At 40.8% G+C, this 27,439-nt stretch overlaps 1 protein-coding gene across 8 annotated transcripts in view; it reads right to left on the bottom strand.

Moving 5' to 3' along the window:
* The window catches only part of ZNF438 (zinc finger protein 438), a 61,366-nt gene that overhangs the window by 13,040 nt on the left and 20,887 nt on the right, over positions 1-27,439 (bottom strand). Inside the window, exons 2-6 of one of the 8 annotated variants that reach the window (XM_038755804.1) lie at positions 23,737-23,822; positions 16,923-16,950; positions 12,400-12,445; positions 10,063-10,129; positions 1,851-1,955 (exon numbers count right to left, since the gene is read on the bottom strand). In XM_038755804.1, coding sequence (XP_038611732.1) covers positions 1,851-1,955; positions 10,063-10,129; positions 12,400-12,426 — 199 coding nt within the window. In that variant the 5' untranslated portion in view covers positions 12,427-12,445; positions 16,923-16,950; positions 23,737-23,822. Of the gene's footprint in view, positions 1-1,850; positions 1,956-10,062; positions 10,130-12,399; positions 12,446-16,922; positions 16,951-22,612; positions 22,713-23,736; positions 23,823-27,439 lie in introns of all 8 variants that reach the window. The other 7 variants (XM_038755806.1, XM_038755803.1, XM_038755808.1 and 4 more) reach the window with 7 other exon arrangements.

Raw genomic sequence — 27,439 nt, 5'->3', positions numbered from 1 at the left:
ATCACAATAGTTTGACTCACTGAAAGCTTCTAGAGGACAGTTATTCATTCATCCAGTTGTATTTATTGAGCGCTTACTGTGTGCAGAGCACTGTACTAAGCTCTTGGGAAGTACAAGTTGGCAACATTTTCATTCATTCAATCATTTATTTAGCGCTTATGGTGTGCAGAGCACTGTACTAAGCGCTTGGGAAGTACAAGTTGGCAACACATAGAGACGGTCCCTACCCAACAGCGGGCTCACAGTCTGGAAGGGGGAGACAGACAACAAAACATATTAACAAAATAAAATAAATAGAATATGTACAAATAAAATAGAGTAATAAATATGTACAAACATATATACATATATACAGGTGCTGTGGGGAGGGGAAGGAGGTAAGGCGGAGGGAGGGGGAGGATGGGGAGAGGAAGGAGGGGGCTCAGTCTGAGAAGTTATCTGGTGTCCTCTCCCCTGTACTTAGTATTATTCTGTAGGTGCTCAAGAAATGCCACTGATAATGATGAAAATGCCCTAGGCTAGGGTTGGACTCCAAGACAGGTGTGTAAGGCCTTATTAAAAACTCCAAAAATATTGAGAAAGAAAATGAAATTTTTCCAGGGTACAAAGGGGACTAAATACTAGCAATGGAGAAATGATAGGGTGATCAGGCAGTGAGGAAAGAGTGAAAGGAATGATTAAAACACCAGGGCAGAATCTACCAGAAATTTGTTCTCTGAATCAAAGAAGATTTTTAATTAATCCACTACTACCATACCATGTATTTTTCCCTACACAGTTCAGCACTGGAAGGTGGGGAGCACTACAGGCCAAGTTTTGTCAACCTCATTCAGGAAAACAGCAAACTGTGTGTTACGAGTGAACTGGGTGAATTCAAACATTAGCAAACAAAAAGAATCTTTCACTCTTTACAGAAGTATTTAAGAGAAAATTATATAAAATAGAAAGTAAGGAGGAAACACCTAATTTAACAAAATATGGCTATCTTGGTCTTATGGCCCTGCTATTAATGACTAATAATATCCAGGTCAGCCAGTCAGTTGTATTTATTGAGAGCCTACTCGTGTGCAGAGCACTGTACTAAGCGCTTGGGAGAGTACAATGTAACAGATGCATTTCCTGCCCACATCGAGCTTACGGTCTAGAGGACAAGCTTCCAACACCTTGTGATTTCAAGACATTGCATTAAAAAAAACACTGAAAAGGAGAGACAGTGTATGCCATTTCAGTACAAAGATCAAGAAAAAGAGCCTTTACTGGCCTCACTGACAAAGGCAATTTGCAGAATTTAATGCCTTCAATTATGACAGCCTTGTCAAGAGCTCATGGGTTTTGCTTTTGTCATCAGGTGGTTATTAGCTCTGGATTAAGTTCTCCTGTCACTGCACCAACTCATTTTAGGGGAGCTAGACACGAAGCCAAATAGGATCCAAAGTATTTTATTAAATCTATTGTTCTCTTTCCTGGTAGCCATTTTCAAACTCAATTCAAAGATTGACATTCAGAATGATAATTTGATTAGTGAAAGTCAACTGTGTCAACACTAGCCAACTATTAGCAGCATGACTTAGTGGAAGGAGCATGAGCTTGGGAGTCAGAGATCGTGGGTTCTAGTCCCAGCTCCACCACCTGTCAGCTGTGTGACTTTAGGCAAGTCACTTAATTTCTCTGTGCCTCAATTACCTCATCTGTAAAATGGGGATTAAGACTGTGAGCCCCACATGGGACAACCCAATAACCTGGTACCTACCCCAGCGCTTAGAACGGTGCTTGACACATAGTAAGAGTTGAACCGACACCATCAATATTACTTTTATTATTATTACCAAATCTTCCCAAATGCTGAATACCTGTGGATACTGTCTTCCCAATACAGGTCTCTTGTGTTTGCTGAGCTAGCAGAGGGTGTTGGCCGCGCTGTTTCTCAGTAGGATTAGACTCCACAAAAACACCACCTGCAAAAGTGCTTCAGTCAGTGGCACAAAGGTCCCAAGGCAAGAAACGTGAGAGGACAATCTGAAACATCAGCTTCTATTTCACATGCCCAAGTAAGTTACAGTTTCTTATGCTCATGAAATGGCCCTTATAGTAGTTGTGAATCAAAGGACAAAGACTGGGTGCTGGCTTATAATGAGAAAAGCTGGTTAATGGTACAAACAGACAGGATGATTATATTTCAATGTAATGGCAGTCAGCTGAAACAACAAAAAATCCACAGAGAAAAATCCAATTTTTTGGCTCTTCGATAAAGGGCCTAATCAATGCAATTTACTGAGTGCTTACTGTCCAATATAGAGCACTGGACCAAGTGCTTGGGAGAGTAAGTAGACCCTATCCCTGCCCTCAAGGAACTTACAAATCTAGTAGGGGGAGACATTAAAGCAAACTACAGGCAGGGAGGAGGTGATAACAGGCTACAGATTGGAAAATGGACTGAACAGGAGAGGAGAGACTGGAGGCAGGAAGGTCAGGTAGGAGGCCAATGCAGTAATCGAGAGGGGTTTTGTGTAGTGCCTGGACCAGCATGGTAGCAATTTGGATGGAGAGGAAGGGGAAGATTCTGGACTTGGTGTGAAGACAGAACTGATAGGATTTGGTGACAGACTGAATGTGCAGGTTGAAGAAGAGGGATGAATCAAGGATAATGCCAAGGTTGTGGGCTTGGGAGACTGGGAGGATGGTAGTTTTGTCAACAGTGATGGGAAAGTTGGGTGGGGAAAGAGGGTTTGGAGGTAAGATGAGTAGTATGGTGTGTGCTTGGCTAGATTAGAAAATTTAGCCAATAAATCAGCTAACAAAGGCAAAGTTTAAGATCCTACATCTTTATGACCTTCCTTTTGAATTGCATAAACCAAGATAGGCAGGAAATAGCAGCTACTCTGATAGAAGGGAGAAGGTGGTGAGGGAGTGGCACACATGCCACTCCTGTTTTCTACAAGAGGAATGAATTTCTGTGATGACAGTCTACCTCGATTCTGACTTCTCTCAAGCTTGGCCTCCAGGAATAGAAAAGGCCAAAACCTTGACCCTTATTTTGAAGGAGGTAGATACTCATCTCTGTGGGCCAGCGTACTGCAGGAGTATTGAAAACAGGCACAAATTACTTCTGAGAGCTTCTGTCTTTTTGCCACAAGCAGCCAGATGTTCCACAAATTAAATGCCCTTGACGATAGGGAGAGAATCAGCTCAATGCAAATAAGGGAATGAGGGGCACTGAAAACCCATGTGCTAACCTACATGTTCTGCAGAAAGAGCTCAGTTCTCTACCTTGTCTAGAGAGGAGGATGGGCTGTGCTACCTGAATGTGAGGCCTCATCCCTCAGGCCTGGCCCAGGATGGTACATCTTGTCCTGAAACTGGGCATTTCCCAAAGGTGAAGAGCATCATTCCGGAGGAGGGGGCATGCCAGGGGCAGGAGCTATTGGCAATCCTCCCTCCACCCCTACCCCATTTTGGCAGTTATTCTTCATCTGAGGTAGACAAACACCTGTTGGGGATGAGAGTGGAGTTCAGAATAAGGCCTATAGTGTGGCCTTCTCTGACAGTTACCTTGCTTTAAATTAACTGAGGGATTTCTGCTTTGAATAGCACTATTACAATCCAATAATACAGGCAACCATGCAGGGAAAAGATAGGTGGTCTAAACAGATGCTCAACCATCACAATCCATTTGAATTTAACATTGCAATTTATGGCAATAAAATCTGTTTTTTTCCAACTGCACCCAGAGTAAGAAAATCACTACCATCAGAATTTTAAATGGATCAGATTATCATTCCATTTTTTATATCACTGCTTGAAAAACAATCAATGTTTGTGAGTGAAGCTAGTCAGATGCAAGAGTCTGAAAATCCTATAAAGTACTTCTTAAGCCCGTCAGTGCAATCCAATATTTCTTGCAATTCAATGGAAAGAATCAGTAGCGAGGCAGAGGATGAAGACATCTAAATTTGAGATATAAAAAAAAATGTTCTCACTAAAAAAACACTGCTTGGAATGGGCTTTGGGCTTTAGCGGGTAAATGTGGACAGACAGCAAGGCCCAGTGGCTTAAATATGAGACAAAGTGAGGAACTCTGAGCTCTAGTTTTATCTTTATAAATGAGGTGCTTTATGTGGTTGGAAAAAGTCCCTTAATCTCCTGAAGTTTTTCAGTTTTCACATTTGTAAAATAAAAAAGAGCTTTTCTCAGTGAGATGCTACTGTGAGTATAGTTGTCAGAGGCAGAAGGCTTTGAAAATATAAAGTGCTAATCAAAATGCTAAAGAAATGCCACATCATTTAACTATAGCATTTACAAAGAGGCAATACTAGGCAACAGATTAAAGTAACCAAAATCCTTGAAATGGCATAAATGCGAAGTGCATTACAAGTTTTGTAGAAGTCCATTCATTTTAAGTCCCTTATCCTGAATTCATATTCATTACATATCTTATCCACATTGCTGTCAAACTAAATGCTATTCATACTTTTTTCAAATCATCATCATAGGGCACATAACCACAAAGTCAAGTTAATCCAAATTATTTTATACTCTTGGCTGTTACCTGGGTTAAAGTTAAGCATATTGAAAACTGCAAGCTTTAAAAATTATCTGCATATGAGAATCTACGTAGAGCTAGAACATGGCCATTTTGAAACATTTAAGACTGATGCAAATCCATTTAGAGTCAAGAACGATAAGTGTCTTAATTAAAACATTAGTGGTTTTTAAGCTTATCCCTAGACTTTTGTAAATAAGCAGAAAATACATATTTAGCTTGGTTTCTTGGTCTGAGCAATAACCAAAATCTCTGTCAAACTTTTCTGCTTTAATCATTGCTCAACTCATCACACAAGCCATCTGCGTAAATAAAGATGTAAGCATCTGCTGCATGGCAAATGGTCTCAGGGGCAGATGTTTTTATCCTTGCATTCATGTCGCTGGGTTTGGATGCATTATTGGAACAGATGTACACAATATGAAAGTGTTGAGTCCCACAGTGAAACCTCTCCAACTGCTTTCTATCAAAGTACCTAAATGCTATTTGCACCTGCATTTATGTTAATGACACAAAGGCGGCAGGGGTTCTGACAGAGTGAGATCTAATGCTAGGAAGTACGTTTGCCTGAGTAATTGAAGCTTCTGAGAGCTTCAGCCACCAAATGGCTGCACTGACCTACACTGATACACATTCCAATGTCTGAAATGGCAGAAAAGGGTGTTTGCAATCCAGAAAAACCCTAATTTCCCAATTGTGAATATTTTCATAACCTCAAACTTACTTCAAAAAAATTCAGGGCAAATTAAATCACACCAGATGATTGTAAACTGTTATCCCTTTCAACTGTTATCCCTTTCGCTTAAAATACGCAGAGGGCAAGGTTTATAAAAGTGCATGATTCTCATCTGCTACTTCATTATCAGCAATATGCATGGGGTCTCAAAAGTTAGTTTACCTTGATGTATCTTTCCTGTCTTTCTGAGGTTTCCACGTACAATATGAAGAACTGATTTACTGACGATGGCAGGGAAAGCACTAGCCTCTCTCAGCATTTGCAAATAAATCCCTTTGTTACCAACAGTCCACAAATAGAAAGCTTAGGCAGACAGAAAATACTCCAGATCATTACTGATGAAAATGAAGGGACATATTTTCATCAAGCCCCCACCGCCCCCCAAAGTCTTTTTTGTTGGCAGTGGGAGAGCATGCTTTAAGAGTTCAGTTCTGCTGTAGCCAGAGAAGCAAACGCCATTCTGTCCACCCTGATGGGCTATAAACTGGGGAGTCCCTCAACAGGTTATTTTCACGACAGACTGATTGGTCACTGAATGAGGGACTACTGCACAGCAACCTGGATTATCTGTCTCCCTTTGGAGAAGCAACCAAAATAAAGGTTTGCAATTCATCCCAACATATGAAAGACAGCCAATCTAATTCAATTTATTTTAGAAAATGCTTCTCAATGGGGCAGAATTCTCTGAAAAAAAGGTTTCCCTAAAAGGAAGAGAGATATGAATGCAGAAAGGAGGACTCCGTGATTTCAGGGACCTTCTGGGAAACTGTTTTAAAGGGATTACATGTGCAAAATGCAATACAAGCCTTACGCTACTGTTTTCATATTTCTGTTTTCACTGTGTAATAAAAAGGTGGCCTTAACTAAATTGTTTTAATTCACTTAATGACACAAATGTTTGGCCAACTGAATTCTGAGAGATCTTGGTATCCTGCAGGTCCTGAAAGGTGTGGGGGAAACTCTTTTCCCGGTGGCAGCTTTGTGGGTTGCTGTGCCCCCTGGGCCCTCAATCCAGAGAAGGGGTGCTGAATACAATCAACTTTCATATTCACCTCCCAAAATACGATTCAAATTTTTACTCCACTGTACTAATGACGTTATATTCTGTTTATCTACCAGAGCATGGTCAATGAACAGTCCCACCAAAATCGGTGCAGGATTACTTATCTTCAAAGCATTATTAAGGTCACATCTCCATGAGGCCTTCCCCAATTAAGCCCTCTTTTCCCCATCTCACTCTCCTTTCTGTGTTAGCTGGACACACTTCATCTGTGACCTCTGGACATTTGATATTCGCCCCACCCCAGCCTCTCAAGCACTTATGTACATATCTTTAAATGATATATTATAAATTATTTATTCATATTAACACCTGTCTCTCCCTCTAGACTGTAAGCTCCTAATGGGCAGGGAATGTGACTGAAAATTCTACTGCATTTTACTCTCCCAAGTGCTTAGTACAGTGCTCTGTAAATAGTAAGCACTCAATAAATACAGTCAATTATTGGTAGAGTGGGACCAAGTTTAAGAGTGGGTTTAGAATATTATCGAATTGCCACAGGGACTGAACCTCTATATACATTTATGTACAAGATAGCTCTCCTTCCTTTTCAAAGGTGACCCTGACAGTGAAGGCCTTTCTGAACAAACATGCAAGAATGCCGTCATTCAGGTGTCTCTGAGAGAAAGGTAAGCTTTAATTTTTATCCTCTAAGACAGTAATTACCTGATTGTTATTTTTCACTGATATGAAAGTAGTGCTTTGCACAAAGTAAGCGCTTAATAAATGCCATTATTATTATTATTATTACATACCCCCATTCGTGAAATAATTAGACGCTTCTTCTACAGTTGAATTAAATGAATAGACAAAATACCCCTTTACCCCCTTCAAATTGGCTGCCCTAGGCCAGGGCACATGGGTTCTCTTGGGAAATCTAACACTGCATCTTCTCAGACCATGAGCCTCAAGTGGGATGGGTAAACTTGTATCTCCCCCAGTGCTTAGAAAAGTACTTGACATGTAAAAAGAGCTTAACACATTAAATACCACAACAATAATAATAATAATGAATAGATTTCACCTATTCATGATAACTCACACCTAATACTCAAAGTACAATGAAATAAATGCAGATTAAACAGAGGTCACAGAATTTCCATCCCCTGTAATAGAACTTTAAGGAAAAGCCCCTTCTCAGAATCCAAAGTACAAAGCACTACAGAAACTGGATTTTTTTGTCTTTCATGGTACTTGTTAAGCGCTAGGTGCCAGGCACTGTACAAAGTTCTGGGGTAGATACAAGAGAATGAGGTTGGACACAGCCCCATCTAGTACTCATAGTCTAAGTTGGAGGGAAGAGGATTTAGTCCCCATTTTACAGATGAGGTAACAGAGGTACACAGAAGTTGTGACTTGCCCAAGCTCACATGGCAGGGAAGGATTAAAGTCCAAGGCCTCGATCCACCAGGCCTGAGCTCTTTCCACTAAGCCATGCTACCCAAGGCTGGTCAGATCTTAACCTTTAAGAGGCAGTGTGGTCTAATGGTAAAAGTCTTGGAGTCAGTGGCCCTTGGTTCTAATCTCAGCTCTGTTCCTGGATAAACTTGGGCAAGTCACTTATCCTCTACCCTCTCTGGGCCTCTGTTTCCTCATCTCTACAATAGGGACAAAAACCTGCATCTCCCAATGTCACAGGGATATTGTGAGGAAAAAAAAATGAGATAATATGAAAGTATTTTTGAAATAAAAAACAGTATATAATTCAAGGAATTATTATTTTGTGGTCAGAGTCTTAAGGGAAAGTCTCATTCCCAGGTCAGGTTTATAACTTTGCTTTGATGGGTCATTCTGGACTCGTTTGGATAACACTTTCAAAAATGAATTTTACGATGCTGTTTTCTGATTTTTGATCTGCCTGGTTTTTAAACTGTGTCATTCAAAAGAGCAACGTACTCAAGAAAAAAAAAAAAAGACCTTCATGGACCAGGTTCTGAGAACATGAAATACATTCAAATCCTTGACATCATTAAAGATTAAATGAAATAAAGTGGATCCATTAGGGCCTAGGGATCAGGACACTACCATTAAGACAAAAAGGCTCAGAGGCAGTTATACAATTTTCATTGTATTCCCAATTCCTCCATAGCACATGTATTAATTCCCTTTGCACTTTGGCTAGAATGTGATTAGGAAATAATAATACTAATGAAGGCATTTGTTAAGCGCTTACTATATGCCAAGCACTGTTCTAAGGAAATGTGGGAATGTTCTTCCCATAACATTAATCTATTTTTGGGGGGGGGGCTCACCACCCTATGAAAGAAACTGTATACACATGTAGCATCAAAATGGGCATGTACTACACAGTGAGGAACACAGCAGCATGGCTTAGTGGAAAGAGCATGGGCTTGGGAGCCAGAGGATGTGGATTTTAATCCTGGCTCCACCACTTGTCAGCTGTGTGACTTTGGGCAAGTCAAACTTAACTTCTCTGTGCCTCAGTTACCTCATCTGTAAAATGGGGATTAAAACTGTGAGCCCCATGTGGGACAACCTGATTACCTTGTATCTATCCCAGTACTTAGAACAGTGCTTGGCACATAGTAAAGCACTTAACAAATACCATCATCATCATTTGGAATATAGGAGAACCTGGTGCACTTAATAGGTCTTTGAAATCAGAGCTGATCAAAATACAGTTTAAATGCAAATGTTTTTAAGATGGCTGTTGTGTGTGGGGGGCCTTTCCATTTAATCACACACATTTTTTTGAGAATAGGAGGGCAGTGTTTAAATGGCCTGAATTGCTATTCTGACCCAGCCTATCACTGCCATGACACATGCTTGTCCAAGGTCACCCAGCAGGAACTGTACGGCAGAGCTGGGACTATAACGGGGTCTCCTGACATCCAAGTCCTATGCTCTTTCCACTAGACTTAGATTATTCACTATCAGGAGACCAGATTTGTGCTCTGCATTGCCAAGACACTTCCAGACAAACATGCACGCAGAGACTGATAGGACATAAAACAGGTTACCGACTAAGTTCCACTTACTAGCTTTCCACTTTATATCAAGCTCGAATATACCCCTTGCTTATCGAAAATAGGTGGATCGTAGTGAAAGTGGATCAGGACATCAAACGAATACATTTAAATAAGAGAAGCGGCGTGACCTAGTGGAAAGAGTACAGGCGTGGGAGTCTGTGGATCTGGTTTTAATCCCAACATCACCACCTGCCTGCTGTGTGACCTTGGGCAAGTCACTTAACTCCTCTATGCCCCAATTACTTCATCTGCAAAATGGTTATTATGACTGTGAGCCTCAAGTGGGACAAGAACTGCATCCAAACCCGATTACCTTGTACCTATCGCAGAACTTTGTACAGTGCTTAGCACATAGTAATCGCTTAACAAATACCTTAAGAAAAAAGTGACATTGAATCACATGACAGGAGCCCTGCTCTTCATGTGGTAGAAGGAGCGCTGCTCTAGGAATCAGGAAAATGGGGTTCAAATCCCAGTTCTGCCAGTAACTGGCTAACATGCTGTTTACCCAGATACTTTGTTGTTGTACTGCGTGCCCCAGGGATGACTAGCAACATGGCTAGCAGGGATGAGAGCATGCGAGTGGCACTGTGCAAGCCACTTGCACTGAAATCAATTCCCTGGACCAGGTGATGGTCTCAGGCCTAAAGTCTCAAGACCGAGGCTTATCTGTTGGCCCCCATGGGAAACTCCATCCATCATCCCATACCATTATGCCCTAGATTGTTTCTCTTACCTTGATCTTTTGGAGAGACCAATAAAGGATTCTGCATTGTGCCGATTTTGATTCTTGACGCAACTTCCTGCAACAAACCAAGCATGCACAAATGAGAATGTAACATATGCAAGTGAAGCTATTTTTCCATTTAATAATCCTGTTTACAACTGCATGAGTAATTAGGGGGTGGGCAGAATTACTGATCAGCTTCACTGACTCTCAACTGAAGACTAAGATGGCCTAGTTCTTTCCCTTCCATGCCTGTACAGGTAACACTTGCCTAGATTAATGGGTAGAGACTTGACACGGTAGTGGAAATCACCCTTGACCAGCTCCAGAGTAATTGGCCATTCTATCTTTTTTTTTTTTTAATTGGTGTGCGGCTAGGCACAGTGGTGACCCCATTCTGCAGGTGCCTGGCCCTGGGCCGCACTGATCCCTCACTTGCCTGAGCCCATGCCCACAGGATTCCCCCGATGCTGGCTGTATAAATGGTGGCTCAGCACAGCTCCAGGTACTGGGGTACAAGGGCCTAGGGCACCAGCCTCACTGCTGGGCAGGACTGCAAAGAGCAGAGCCGCTGCAGGCAAGGACTTCCTGCAATTAGTGTGAAGCCTCACCCCAGTTTGTGACTCCTGGGCCCTGAATTTTCTCACTTTTGGATTTCTGAAAAGCACTGGACACAGATAATTTACCCACAACAAGAAGAAACAGAAGAATGCAGCCTGCTTGTGATATCAGATCGAGGGCAAACCCACTCACAATAATCAGTGATAACTGTGGTACTTGTTAAATGCTTACTAAGTGCTGGAGTAGGTACAAGATAATTGGACTGGGTACAGTCCCTGTCCCACATAGGGCTTACAGTTTTCATCCCCATTTTACAGATGAGGTAACTGAGGCACATAGATGTTAAGTGACATACCTAAGGTCCTACGGCAGACAAGTGACAGAGCCAGGATTAGAACCCAGGTCCTCTGACTCCCAAGTCTGTGCTCTTTCCACTAGGCCACACTGCTTCGCTACTGTTTCATAAATTAGCCATGAGGCCTGCTCTCGCACTTGGTTATCATACAATATGAGCAGAAATACTCCCTCTACCCCCAAGTTATTAGTGTACTTCCCTCTACCTATCTGGAAGGAATTCCATTCTCCTTGAGGCGAGCGGTCACGTCTACCTACTCTAAAGTACTGCAGTCTCTCAAATGCCTAGTACTACTGTATGCTCTGTAGACAGTAAGTGCTCAATAAATACCATTGATTGATTTTTTTTTTTTGCAAGCCCATGTGCAAACACATGTCCAGATGTCCACAAGTGAAATGACTGCATCCCCTCATATACGTGTATGTTCACACAAATGATCACATATGCATACACATGCATGTTCAAAGGCACAATCACATATTCCTACACATGAATATTCACACATGTAGTACTACTTACACATCTATGCATATACACACACAAAGAAAAATTACCCATGCAACCTCTCTCCCACAAATACTTTCACACATTCATAGCCATGCTAATATACACAAGTACATTCCTGTGCACTCTCACATTAATGTAATATATATTTGGGCATACTGATAAACTGAATTTTACCTGCATAACTACAACGCTACTCATATTCACGCATGGATTTCCACACTTACTTCTTCCCAATCACTTATGCCCCATTCACCCAATCATACATACTCATACATACTCATACATACATTCCATGCAAAGTAACACAGATGACTACCCAGAGCCAGTTATGGGGAGGGCCCAGGGTAGAAGTGAGAACAGGAAAATGAAAATCAGGGACAAATTTTCTTTTACAGAAAAAAGCAGGATGCCATGACTCATAATACAGCATTAACTAGCAAATAAAGAACTGCAGTTACCATTTGAAAGAGCAGTTTCACTTGTGGGTTTCCATGAATCTGAGTACACTGACTCCCACTTAATAAAAAATCCCTTGTAGTCTTCTCCCAAATCTCTTATGAACTCTATCATTATATGAAGTCTCCCCCCAACCCCCTAGTTTTCTTCCCAGTCAGGGAACTAGCTGTAATAATAAGTAGCCAAATGGGAAGAAATGCATGGGTTTGAATGCGCACATTGTGCAAAAAATTAAATTACAATTCAATCCATTTTATTAGATGGCCTTAACTATAGTTTGAGAGATATTAGGGCAAAATGGACACATTGTTGCTTATGTCCCAAATCTGAAGTTCCCAAACTATAATTTGGCTATTTGTGAATGAAAGACATGCATCTCTGAACTGAAGACATCACATCATTAGCAATGACTATTTACAGATGCATGGCATTTTTCTTAGACGCTTAAAAAAGTACTTAATGCATACCCATTTCAAAAATAAAATCCATACCATTTTACTGCCAAAAAGTGATCTGTGGAGGAATCGGTAAAAACAGGGTAAATAAAATTCTTTATCAAGAATGAGATGAATAAAAGGTGATACACATATGCAGGCATAAAGAAAACTGAAAAGCCAAGTTTCCTTGTGCTTTCAGGGAGCTCAATATAGTGCTAAATGAAAAAGAGCTATTTGGAAGGACATCATACTTGCAAGTTGTTAAAAGTTCCAAGAAATACATGTAACCCTCGGGAATGTCCCTGCATATATTCTGCACTCTATGCCTGAGGAGGATTCAGATTTTACAAATTGATGAGCTAACTGTATCTCATTCAGAAGGATAATCAAAAAAGAACTTCTCTGAACATTAATAGTCCAGTGAATATTAATATTAATAGTGGTATTAAGTAGTTACTATGTGCTAAACGCTGGGGTAGATACAAGGTAATCAGGCCCCACCTGGGGCACAGATTCTAAGCAGGAGGGAGCACAGGTATTGAATCCCCGTTTTGCAGATGAGGGAACTGAGCACAGGGAAGTTAAAAGTGACTCACCCAAGGTCACACAGCACAAAAGTGACAGAGCAGGATGCTAAAAGAGATGAGACGGTGGTTTCCCCGCCAACCAGTTCAAATGTTAGGATTTGAAAGTCTGCCAACAATTTTCAAGAAACAGATGAATGTGTAAATATATCTGAAGATGACCCTAATGGAAAAGGGAGTTCAGAGGTGTTCAGAAGGAATTAGCTCACTACACAGTGCTTTAAGAAAAAGGAAGGCTGCTATTCAACTTAAATTGGATAATTCTTTACTAACGTTGAAAAACTAGTACCACAGTCAACAGAACAAGCTTCTATTACTGCAGGCTCCTGCAGTGAGTGATTCATCATCACATTTCAACTCTTCGTTTCGTTAATGGTGTCATGTAATACTCTGAATGGCTTTAACAAAGATTAAACAATAGTTTAGTATATAGTACATAAAGGAATTTCATATTGCTCTTCCAGAAGTTCTGGAATGGATCCTAATTCGTAACCCACACAGCTTTAGGAAAAACCACCCCGGATACAGTCATCTGCGACACAACCATATTTTCAAGGAACATAACTCCAGTTGTACCGGAGCTATGCCTACCAACTCCTACGTAACTCATTCAAAGACTGTCAATGAGTGGGATTTACTGAGCACTTACTCTGTGCTGAGCACCCTACTAAGCTTGGGAAAGTACAATATAACAGAGTTGGTAGACATGTTCCCTGACCACCAGGAGCTTACAGTGATGCACACAGTCTGAGGATCTGAATGCTTTTAGACGATCAGAAGGCTATTCTTACCCCAAGTCAAGCTGTACAGAATAGGTTAAGTAAGACTGGATCCATCACACTGTAACTATATTTTTATTCCTTCAATCCTGAGGTCATTGAACTTCTTAGGGCAGCCACCCTGCCTCAGTAACTGCTGGTGCCTAGATGACCTGATGGCAATAAAGTCTTTTGTAAGATACATGAATTCAGTAGAGAGGTCTTGATTTTGTTCTTTTCCCATTTCCAGTATCTGAAGTGCCAGAAAGATCCTGTCCGCTGTGATGTGTTGTGCTCTGATGCGGCTCTGTAACTCCAAGAATGGACCTGCTTAACGATGCCCATTAAATGGCTATCAAGAGGTAAGTGGAGGAGGGAAATACTTCAAGAACAACTCTTTGCCTGCCTCCGTTGAAGAGTTGTTCAGAGTTCCCCACCTCCATGCTTTGGGACCAATATTATTAAGAAAATTTATCATCCTCTGCCTGTCAGATAAAAGTCAGTTCAGCCTCGAAAGGAGATATTTCTGGAATATTTTTCCAGGAAAAAAAAACTTGGATACAAGGAACTATTTGACATCAAAATGAACACAGTGGAATCTTGATGTAACACAAATAACATGTAGCGGGATTCTCATTACAGTGACAGGAAAAAAAAACTGCATTGAAGTGCATGGTTGTGTGATTTTTCCTTGGCTAGGAGAACATCTGTTAAAGTGAGCATTTTCTAGAATGTTATGAACGTTTACTACAGGAAGTTTCTCCTGTTTATTCTTGATCATATTTCTCCTTTCAATTATATAACTGCTCTATGACAGCATTTAAGGTCATGTAAAGCAGCATGGCGTAGTGGAAAGAGCACAGGCCTGGGTGTCTGAAGACCGCGGTTCTAATCCCAGCTCGGTTACTTGTCTGCCATGTGACGTGGACAAGTCACAATTTCCCTGTGCCTGTTTCCTCATCTGCAAAATGGTGATTAAATACCTGTTCTCCCTCCCTCAGACTGTGAGCACAGTCCAAACTAATTATTCTGAATTTACCCCAGTGTTTAGTATAGTGCTTGGCACATAGTAAGTGCTTAACAAATGCTATTATTACTATTTCTCTCGAGAAGGCAAATGCCTGATATACATTTCTTTGAAAGGGTATTTCAGCACGGCTCCCCGGCATGGCCTAGTGGAAAGAGGACAGGCCTGGGAACCAGAGGAACCAGAGGACCTGGGCTCTAATCCTGTCTCTGCCAGCTGTGTAACTCTGGGAAAGTCACTTGACTTCTCAGTGCCTCAGTTTCCTAATCTGAAAAATGGGGAACCAATACCTGTTCTTCCTCCTGTATTGAATGTGAGCTCTGTGTGGGACAGGGTCTGTGCCTGACCTGATTAAACTGTATCTCCCCAGTGCTTAGTATAGTACTTGGCACATAGTAAGCACTTAATACCACAATTATTGTTGCTGTTATTATTATTGATAGGGTTGATTGTTGATTTGGGAGATTTTCACACTTTGAGACAGGCTGCCTCTCCCAAGAGGTAGAGTTGCACTGTGTTTTTCGTCTGCAGCCCTTCCTGGTAGAGAGCCAGCCTTTGAGAACTTCAGTATATGTCAACGTTCACTTGAGTTTAATTCCACCTTGATAACATCATGACCTGGGAAGCTGCTAGCATCAAAGCACATTTAGTTTTTTTATAAATAATTTGTGTCAAACTATTCAGTTATTTTGAATTTTCTTCCTAAATGCATTTTTAATGGTATTTGCTAACCATTTACTATGTTCCATGCACTGTACTATGCGCTGCGGCACATCCAAGCTAATCAGGTTGGAAACAGTCCCTGTCCACATAGGGCTTACAGTCCCTAATCACAATTTTTTATTTTTTATTTTTTTGCAGATGATTTACCCAAGGTCACCCAGCAGGTAAGTGGAAGAGCTGGAATTAGAACCCAGGTCCTTCTGAATCCCAGGCCTGTGCTCTATCCACTATAATATAATTATGGTACTTGTTAAGCACTTACTATGTGCCAAGCACTGTTCTAAGCGCTGAAATAGATACAAGGTAATCAGGTTATCCCACGTGGGGCTCACAGTCTCAATCCCTATTTTACTGATGATGTAACTGAGGCACAGAGAAGTCAAGTGGCTTTCCCAAAGTCACACAGCAGACAAGTGGTGGAGCCGGGATTAGAATCCACATCCTCTGGCTCCCAAGCCCATGCTCTTTCCACTAAGCCACGCTGCTTCTGCTTCTCTACCACTTCTTTATTCCAGACAGCGTTTCTGGCATTTGATTCAAATTACCCTCATTATTAGGTCACTGACCAAAACTTGAATCTGAGTCCACAGTAAGGGCTATTTGGAGATGCAGTGATATGCCAACAGCTCCTCTAAAAGCAAAAGTGAGACTATCAAATTCTTTATTTTCTGCCGACACCATATTGTCGAGCAAATGTCAGGCTTCTTAAAGTTCTGCTGATGCTTTTGCAAACTTCAAGTGAGAGACAGTACAATTTGCTACATCTTTCTGACTCCACATTTTGCTTTAAATAATGAGGCACGGGTTAAAAATGGAGCTCTACTTTCTACCAGAAGTTATAATGCTCTCTGGGATATAGCATGCAACAATGTTAATTGCAACTACAGATCCAGTAATGGAGAAAAATTTCTTCAGGCAGGAATAAGCAGTAAACTCTCCCAACTTTTTTTCTGGTAGTAATATAAAACTTTCCCTTCTCTCCCTTTCTTGCCTCTCTTTCCTTCTTCTGTCTCCTCACTTATAAACACATTCATAAACTTGGGATAAATATATCCAAACTAGAACTGGAAGTAGCACCGTCTAGTGGATAGAGCATGGGTTCTAATACTGTCTCTCGCTGTGGGCAGGTAATGTGTCTGTTTATTTCTATATTGTACTCTCCCAAAGCTCTTTGTATAGTGCTTTGCACACAGTAAGCGCTCAGTCAATTCGACTGAATGAATGACTGAATGCCACTTGCCTGCTGTGTGACCTTTGGCAAGTTACTTAACTTCTCTGGGTCTGTTACCTCATCTGTAATGTGAATTAAGACTGTGAGCCCCATGTGAAACATGGACTGTGTCCAACCTATCTTCTCTCTACCCCAGTGCCTAGTACATTGCTTGACACATAGTAAGCACTTAACAAATACCATTAAAAAAAAGTAAGCACAATATATATGACTGATTCATAATGTCTCACCTTATGACAATGAAAAGACAATAACTCCCTAAATGAAAAAAACAAATTAAATTAAATAATGGTGCAGAAAAAGCCTAAACCACTTCATAAATTGTAATTCAAAAAATGGTTTATCCAAGGGACCATTAAGAAATCATTTCATTGGGGAAAAAATGGTGACTACTTTAAAGAGTGAGATGGATATCTTCATAGGCATGCTGTCATCAGAGAATCTGATGAACCCAATTAACCTAATTTTTTCTTATCCATACTAAGTGGTTTATTTTCAATGCTACACTATTTTACCAAACCCTTTAGGGCACTACATGAAAAACTATAAACAGGCCATAAAGGTTGTGACATTAATTTTGCTGTCATTCGTACACTCTAGTAGGACTCAAAAACTAAAAATCTTGTCCTCTGGGAAGGAAGGAGAATCTGAAACTAATTATGGGACCTATTATCGTAATACCATTAAATTAAACACTATGACCTGAACTGAATTTATTTCGATGCCTCTTGTTAATGGAACAAAGCTTCTCAAGTAAGCAGTAAGATGACTGCACCATCTAATACATAGAACAGTAATTCTCCAGCAGACTGTGGTCAAAAAACAGTTCCTCAAATTTTTAAATTGCCATTTACAAAAAGCTTAATTCAAAATGTAATGTAATAAGAAATCTATTGCTGTTGCCACTGTATTTACTATATAATTTCATTTTAGAAGCTCAACAATAAAACGGGAAGAGAAGCTGAAGCCAAGAGTTACATTTGTCAGAGCTTAACAGCTTGCTTTTCTTCAGGAAATGTTTCCACTGTGCTTTCTCAAGTGCTATGTCATGAGCTGGGTTGGAACCCTTGTATGCACAGATTGATGATTTATTGGAGAGAAAAAAATAGAGCACTTCTGTAATCCCTTCTCTGCAGTTATACACATCCACACTGGGATGCCTTTCAGCATCTGTCCCTCCTCTTGAGTCCACCCCAGAAACTGCCCTGGCATTTACCCATGTCTCCTCTCCTCCTCCAGGCACTATGTTCCCAATGTAAGTCCTGTATCACTGAGGGAGACACAAAGGGATTTTCAGAATCCTGGGCAGACCCGGGGGATGGAGTCAAAGCAGAAAGCAGGGTTACTTTTGGAAGGGATGCTGTCCATCTTTCCCGGGCTTCTCACTGACCTCAGCCTCTCACCTCCCTCATTTCACTCACTCTTTCTGCCCCCCTGGCTGGGTCATTCATACACTACCACTCCCCTCTTCAGAAACTTCAGTGACTACCCCTATTTGCCTTATTGTTCAAACCCCAAACTCCTAACTGTAGGCGGTAATAATAATAATAATAATGATAGCATTTATTAAGCGCTTACTATGCGCAAAGCACTGTTCTAAGCACTGGGAGGATACAAGGTGATGAGGTTGTCCCACGTGGGGCTCAGAGTCTTCATCCCCATTTTACAGATGAGGGAACTGAGGCCCAGAGAAGTTAAGTGACTTGCCCAAAGTCACACAGCTGACAAGTGGTGGAGCCGGGATTTGAACCCATGACCTCTGACTCCAAAGCCCGGGCTCTTTCCCACTGAGCCACACTGCTTCTCTTACCCCAGTGTTCAGTGCTTCTCTTACCCCAGGCCTGTCCTCTTTCCACTAGACCATGCCGGGGTGCCGTGCTGAAATACCCTTTCAAAGAAATGTATATCAGGCATTTGCCTTCTCGAGAGAAATAGTATAATAATAGCATTTGTTCAGTACTTACTATGTGCCAAGCACTATACTAAACACTGGGGTAAGACTCTCTACTCTCTAATCATGCCACCTCCTCTCCAGCTTCGTGTCCTCCTCCTCATCTCTAACATACCCACCCTGCTCTGTTTCAGACTAGCCAATTGATTTATGGCTAGTCCTGTGCACTTGTCTTTCACACCAGTGAGTCTCTGACCATTGTAATTCTGACCCTTGTCAGACCACATCCCTATCTTCCTTGAAGGTGTCAAAACCCACAACTTCCTCCTTTAGTCTTCCTCTGGTTTGTCACTTGAGTTTTCTCTCAGCACTTTCTGCTGCTGTAAGATGACAGAGAATCCAAGCCACGTGCCTGTTGCGTTTGTTTTTAATCTCAGACAGGCAACAGTTATCAATGTGTATGTTCCATATCTGAGTTAGTCCTGTATTTCCTATTGAAGAGGAAGGCTTGAGGGAAAGCCCATTATAATAATGATGGCATTTGTTAAGTGCTTACTATGTGCAAAGCACTGATCTAAGTGCATTATTTTCTCAGCACCCATTCCTAGCCCTTCTTCATGCAGTAGGCACTCAATAAATGCTCACCACTTCACTGGGCTAATCAGGAGGCACCCATTGGGAACCAATTCCATGGGCTGGTGCCACACCACCACAATGATAATGACAGTATTTGTTAAGCGCTAAGTGTCAAGCACTGTTTTAAATGCTGGGGTGGATACAAGCTAATCAGGTTGGACACATTCCCTGTCCCACATGGGGTTCACAGTCTTAATCTCCATTTTACACATAAGGTAACTGAGGCCCAGAAAGGCTAAGTGACTTGCCCAAGGTCACACAGCTGACGAACGGTGGAGCCGGGATCAGAACCCAGGTCCTTCCAACTCACAGGTCCATGCTGTCTCCACTAAGGCCACGCTGCTTCCCAGCAGTTGCTTAGTTGAGTTGTGACAAAAGATACTAGTAACCAACCCCTCTCATTAGGTGGAAAACAAGGTTATCAAATGCTGTCATGCAACAATGGATGAAACTTCCCCTCTAGTTACATTCACAAAGTGCAATGGGAAAAAATTGCTTTTTCATCACCACAAAGACTCAACCACATCAATATAGTTAAAGTGAACCCCTGACATTTTCTGTTATTGATTCTTAAGCCATCACAGTAATCACTGATAAAATTCAGAAAGCATAGATTAATTTATCTGAGGGAGAAAGCAAATTCAAGTCAGGAGGCCCTCTGCCAGGCTTCACTGAAAACAGCCCTGTACTCTTTTAGGGCTTACTCTGGAGAAGCAGTGTGGCTCAGTGGAAAGAGCACGGGCTTTGGAGTCAGAGGTCATGGGTTCAAATCCCAGCTCCGCCAACTGTCAGCTGTGTGACTCTGGGCAAGTCACTTAACTTCTCTGTGCCTCAGTTACCTCATCTGGAAAATGGGGATTAAAACTGTGGGCCCCCCGCAGGACAAACTGATCACCTTGTAACCTCCCCACTGCTTAGAACAGTGCTTTGCACATAGTAAGCGCTTAACAAATACCATCATCATCATCATCATCATCAAAGGGAACTGAGATGATCAGTGAAGTCCAGTCAGTTGAAAAAGATTAAAAAGAGAAAAAAACTCCTCGATTTATGATCCACTTTCCTAAAAACCTTCCACCCTAGCATGAAACTGCCAATATTCTCATGAATCAGGTGTAAATGAAATGACCTTTTGTTGGTCCTTCTCAACTTTGTTTTCTTCTCAGAATGATTACATATAGCAAATACTCATCTGCAAGCAATATAGATGCTCAATGATATACAAAACTATTCCTCAACACTAATAATGCCAGATTACTAGGATTTATTGAAAGGAATTTAACTTTGGAAGAGGACATCTTACAGTTCAAAGCTTTCATGCTTCCAAATTCTCTTCTCCAAAGAGGAATGTCCTAATGTTAGGGTTTATACATATGCTAACTTTGAAATGTGTCAGTATGCAAACATGATACAAAATACAGCAAGATAAAAAGGAATTTTTAGAGGATTTGAAACTACTAAGTGCAGTTTTTTGTCCAACCAGACAGCAGAATAAGCCATTTTTATTTGATTTCTATAACTCCTTTTTAATTAAAATTTTCCTTCTCATAAAAATACATGGTTGCCAATTTGGGGAAAATTAAACTGGATGGCAAATTGTTTATGAGTCAGGGATGGGATTTCTGAAACAGGCAGAGGACATGGAAAGCCCTTCATATAGGCCTCAATAACCCTGACAGTTCTTTATAAAGCTGTATGCACCAAGGGACCAATGGAACCAAGAGCAAAGATTCTGCATCAAAAAAGCTACAGAGCATAGTGCAAAACAGTATATAGGGGAAAAAAATGACCCTTACCTGAAAAGCACCTGGTGGGACAAACTAAAGCATATGTTCAGCAAATGCAGATGCCAAAACCCTACAGCGTTTTGGCTACCACATAAATTAAGCGCCAAGGCACAAAGCCATAGCACAGTTTTTTAAAAAAAACCACAAGTTGTTTCTGATTAGGATCTAAGATAAGATTAAAATTTGCTGCATTAGTAAGCCTGTCATGACAAAGTTTTTTTTTCCCCACTTATAGTGTAAGAATCTGGTTTTTTTACATCAGGATTTCTTCCTAAATAGCCCATTCAGTGGAAACGATATGAGGCCTGCTTATACCTAATTAACTGCCCCCTCTAGAAAAGACACTGTGAGAAACCTAGCATTTTGGAACCAGCTGGGCCAAAATTCTCACATATCAAATATCGTACCCTCTTCATTCCCTGAAGACCATCACGAGACCTTTATGGTGGAATTTTTTAAGATCCTGTATCTATTTCTATGACACCAAAATGACCTTAATTGTAAATAATTCTTCTTTCCCTCCTCCTCCTTTGTAGTAATATCACAGTAATATCACAGTAGTATTCGTTAAGTGCTTACTATGTGCCCAACCACTGTACTAAATACTGTACTGCGCCAACCACCATACAAGCTAATCAGGTTGGGGGCAATCCCTGTCCCATGTGGGGCTAACAGTCATAGGAGGGACAACAGAGAGTGAACCTCAATATTGTGTATGAGGAAACTGAGGCACAGAGAAGTTAAGTGACTTGCCCAAGGTCACGAAGCAGGCAAGTAGTAGAGCCTGAATTAGAACCCAGGTCCTCTAGATCCCAGACATGCATTCTTTCCACTAGGTCTGGCTGCTCCTCAGTTTCCAGTTTGATTCTCTTTAGTTGTAATCCAGTTCTTACTACTCAGAGATATGCAGATATGCATATGCAGGTTCTCTGCCATGCCTTAAGTTATGCCCATCTGTTGGAGTGGAATTGTGCCTAGATGTGAACTGATATGCCAGTTTCAAGAAGCTGTGCCTGCCAATGAAACCTAGATGAAACTATTTATCAGTGTAAAACGTGACATCTCCTCTAAAATAAAAATTGTTCCTGGGCACACAAAGTTTCTAACTGAAACCATATGCTTTCCTGCAGTTTTAACTGGGTCTCTTCTCTGTATTTTTATTCATTTCCACAACATATAATAGATGCCCTACAAGTCAGGAGACTATAAATTTGCTGTTAGCCCAGTCACACTGAAGCATAAGCCACCAAGCTGTCTCTTCCTCAAAACAACTAAGCCTCCTTCAGCCCAACTAAGGTCGTTTACTTTGAAAAGACGCCACATCGTATAATCTGTTGGCCACCACATACAATCTAACCAACTCCTGATATCTCAGAGATTATTGCCTCTTTGGTCAGAGGAAAATTTTGGACAAGTATCACTGAATCAGGAGGAGGTGTTAAAAAAAAATCTTGTAGCCTTAAATCCAGTCCCTTTCCATGCTGGCCTTTATGAAATTCCATGTATATAACATCCTGTTTTCATCTGTTGAATATACATTTTCAAGAAATCCACAGTCTCAGTTGGCTGAGGAAAGAGGCAACTGGTGACACTAGCTCTAGTTTACCTGCCCCAGAATCATGGAGAGTTCAGGAAAAAATGCCATCAACCTGGCAGCTACTTTCACTCCTTATTTCAGCCCAACAGGCACTTGTAATGTTTGCTCTCTGTTAACACAAGGAGAGTTTGGTCAGTTCTCCCAGCACACGTTTTCACTATGTATTTTAGACAGAACATGATGGAATGTTCATCTGACAACACATATCTGCCTGGGTCCAATGTGGTGCTGCATTGGAAAAAATGGTTTTTGTGAAAGCAAGTGAAGTCAGACCCAGCTTGAGTAGCGTAATGTAAGTTTCCCTTAACGTAAGGTTCATCAAGAATTGAAGTAAGAGCTTAAATACCATAGTAGTAATAATAATAATAATCAGTAATATCTCGAGAGCCCACTGGATGCAGAATGTTGAAGACATAGGATTGTGTCTTCTAACTCTATCCCGGAGTGACGTTAACTATGTTGATGACTGCCACCTGTCCAAATGTTGCTTTGAAATGATTTTAAATGACTATGAAAAAGATCAAATGATTGATCAGCTGCCAACTGCGCCGATTTCTGTCACCAAGGATTGTTTCCTCAGACTCACCTCAAGGAAATACTTGTCATGGACACTGGACTCTGTCCATTCCTGGTGGGTCCCAAAAGCATTTTAAAATCAGCATTTTAAAATCACACAAAAAAGAAACTATAGTGACAGTCAGAAAATGCACCTGGAAATTTGGTCCCAGATATCTCTTTTAAGAGGAAAAGGAAGATATCAGGATGTTACTCAATTGCCCTACCTTGCTTCATAATTCACACTCTTACCTTACAGGCCTGCTGTGAGGATTAACTGATGATTGATTGTCAAGCACTTTGCAAAAACTAAATGCAGCATAAGTGCATAATGAAAATAAATAACATTATTTTGAACAGCTAATACTGAAATTCAGTTTGACCAGGCACTTTCTGAAAAGAAAGATTATATCACATCATGTTGCAGAAATAAATTTTAAAAATGAAAGCGCCATTAACAAAATTCAATCAAGTAAATATTACCCAGTGCAGTTGACAGTCTTCTGTGTGGCATAAGACACAACTGGACATCATGCCTTTTATATTGATGCATTCAAGGTAATTTTCTAAGGCAGTACCTTTTATGATTCTTGCATGGATCTCATGGCTGTCTTTTCTAAACTCTGCATAGGAGGTAGAATCTCTCGACCTTGGTTCGACATACCTATAATAAAAAATAAATTGGATTTTCAAAATACAAAAGGAGTCACTAGTTGTATAACATTAAGGCCAAATCTACATGGACCCCAAACAGCCCAAGGTTGCAAATGGCAAACAACATTACCATTGGCTTGGGAATCCTACTACCAAATCGTAAGATTAAAACGGGCATAATTACTTCCCTTTAACAATCAATCATATTTATTGAGCGCTTACTGTGTGCAGAGCACCGTACTAAGCGCTTGGGAAGGACAAGTTGGCACCTAGAACGTTACACGGCATCCAGTGAACACTCAATAAATGTTAGCTGATCAACACTGATTTACAACCCAGAGGGACCTCAAGAATGGGGCCGGTTTTTGCTCAGGTAGCCCCCAAATTGCTGAAGCAGAGGAACTAGTATGCTTATATAAACATGCTCTATTGAAAATTCCTTTTGCGTAAAAACAAAAAAAAACAACAACAAAAACACCTCTTGCCACTAACCCTATTAAAATTGAGAGCCAAAGCGGCAATTGTGAACAACTTGATGGAACTAAAGAATCAATAATCTCTTACTGGCCTCAGAAGCATTTTTACAAAATTATGGCAATCCAAGCAGAGGGCAGGGAAAGCGGGCAGGAGGTGTGCCAGGATCTTGCCCAAAGCTGCGGCGAAGCCATTACCAAAGCTTCTGTGTGCCAGGCTGCTGGGCCTGCCATCTGCCTGGCCGCCTCCCCACCCCACCCCCCAACGATGCCTGGACCACCAAGGGGAATTTGGGCTGGACAACTAGGGAATGGGGAGGGAATGAGGTCCTGCAGAAGGAGGTCAGAGTCGGGAAGCAGCGGTCACCCTTGACGGCCCCTGCATGTGGACTGAGAGTTGCGATCCTGATCTAAAGTAACCCCCCGCACCACCCCCAGTCACTTCACAGCACAACAAACACCAACCTACAAGGTCTCTCATTCAGGTCATAGTAGCTGGAAGTTCATTTTTGAAAGGTCAGAGCTTTAAAGGGAGTGGATTTTGTAGAACAGTAAAACCAAAATCGAGAAGAATTTTGAAAAGTAATCCAAAATGCCTTTGTTCCAAACTACCCATAGGAAATAACTGTTTTTAAAACACAGTGTTAAACAGAATTAAACACAAGCCAGCTTTTCCCTTTGTTTTATATGTACAAATCAGTAATAACATAATACATGGCAGTTGTGCAAATAAATACTTTAACTGGAGAAAGGAAATTATTTCCTGACTTGCAATGACCACATCTTCGCGGGCAAGGACTTCCCCCTCCCCGGAAAACAAAAATCAATTTCTGCTAGTCCTTCTCTAACATAAAGCCAGTCAGTTTATCAGCATCACAATCCAAGGGGAGATTGCAGAATCAAGCACTTGTTTGACCACTGTTTTTTAATGGAAACACCTAAATCAGGGTGACAAAATAAACATTTCTTAAAAAGTTAAGATCAGACAAGTGTTTTGTAATTTTTCCACAAGCCTGCTGCCACGATTTCCCATCTTCCTCCTTCCTCGAGGTGTCACATTATTCTGTACTTCCCCGGCACCTGGTCCAGACCCCTCAATAAATGCTGCCGTTATCACTACCACGCCACTACTACCACCAGATGATAGCCAGCAATATTCAGATGGCTTTAACGTCAACTGGAAGGAAGGCTTTTAGTTTAGGGCAGTCCAACCATCTCTTTCAAATTTGCTTGACAAAAATTTGCTGGTAATTAAGTCTGTGCCCATCTTTTGAAAGGCCTGTACCTACCAACTATCATTTTACATTTGCCAGTGTGGACAGGCATCTAAAAAGACTGCCTTTCTTCCTAGATTAAGGACAATACTTATGCACTACACTTTGAAAGATAAACTTGGAAGACAAAAAAGAATATTTGATCTGACATCATTTCCAGATCACAGTGTCCATTTCTCATTCCCCCACTCATTAATGCCCAAATGTGTAGGTCAGGATAACCAGAGGAGAGGAAGCACACAAGGACCGAAGGCTCTTGGGTAATAACGGTCCAACAGTACAGATCGAAAAGAAAGAATTAAACAAGATGAAGACAGTAGTGATATTTTGGAAAAAGACCAAGTAGCTGCCTTTCATTTATCAGCTGTTGGCATCTTCCCCAACCCTGCCAGTTGTTAAGAGAAAAAGCTATTATTAGGGAATAGAAAGACATTTTTCCAGGGGAAATATGTTTTCAGGATACAGCTGGCTATTCATCTAAACCTAATGTTCGATGAGACAGATTGACCCAGTCCAGATTGCTGAAGAGACACTGAGAGCTTATCTGTTTCCCTAATTAATTGGTTTGTCTCAACCTGATGTTTTAAAGATTTTTCAATGCTGACATTGTGACACTGTCTACGTATGTCACATCTGCAGGCTTTGGCATAAAGATTTAAGGTAGATTTAAATTATGTATCTAAAAATTTGAGCTCACATGGATATATAAAAGGCATTTATGATCTAAGAAAAACTGCTTCTTTGAAAGCCCAAAGAGAACAGTTCAACCCAGATTCATTCATTCATTCATATTTACTGAGCACCTACTTTATGCAAAGCACTGTACTAAGCGATTGGGAGAGTACAATACAACAATAAACCGATACATTCTCTGCCCACAACTGTAAAGCTCTTTTTACTGAAGTAGCTAATGTTTCCCATATTAGGACATTTTTGCTCTATAATTTTAATAGAGTCACAGTAGATAGTACACAATCCTTTACCAAATATATAAAATATTGTAAATCATTAGTCAGTAATCTTGCTTAAACAATCATTTTGGGTCTTTCCAACAAAGCAATGCATAAAGGATTTCTACAACTGTGTATACCTATTAGGGATTACGGTGGAAAAAAAAATCAATCTAGCAATTAACACCATTTAGGACCTTAATATCATTTTCTAAGATTATTTAGCATAATATTCTAGGTCACTGCTATGAGAATTCAGGCAAGTGTTGTAGTTTTCCATATACAATACTGCAGAATTCTGGTGCTTCTTGTGACAAATGAAGCATTAAGGCTTTGGCATCCAGTTGCTAGTATATAAGCACCACATCTAACCAGCCAGACCTTCATCTTGTTGGATATCTGGCACTAGGAATCTATTATTCAGTATCAAAAGGAATGTTTGAAAGCTTCCAAAGAGTAAATGGTTGAGTACAAGTGCTTTGCATTTTAAATTCTGGATTCAGGACCGAATTAGAGCTACACAGTTCAACTTGTTTTCTGGCCGCCCTGAATAATGAAAGCTATTCCTCAGTTGTGCTTAAAAACCTTCAGATTAAATTTTAACTAAATTTCTTGATCGTATTTTCAGGATAACAAAATGGCAAGGAGTCCTGGTTCCTAGCCTCGGGAATCCAGAGCAATTCCATTACAGGACTCTAAAGTGGACGCTTACCCACCAAAGAGCACACATCTTGAAGTTTGATTTTCCCTGAAATGCAGTTTTGACTTCAATTTGATAGCCACTTTATATTTCACTGACACATCAGTATAGGACAAACCTAACGGTAGGTCAAAAGCATGTTTACAAAATCCATGTCTTAATCAGTAGTAAGGAAGTCTGGTCCACTGGGCAGCTAAAACTGGGTGAATTGATGGGTATATGTTTTGTGA

The sequence above is a fragment of the Tachyglossus aculeatus genome, chromosome 13 (assembly GCF_015852505.1).
Source record: "Tachyglossus aculeatus isolate mTacAcu1 chromosome 13, mTacAcu1.pri, whole genome shotgun sequence".
Classification (NCBI taxonomy): Eukaryota; Metazoa; Chordata; class Mammalia; order Monotremata; family Tachyglossidae; genus Tachyglossus; species Tachyglossus aculeatus.
This window is presented reverse-complemented; position numbering and strand designations above follow the sequence as displayed.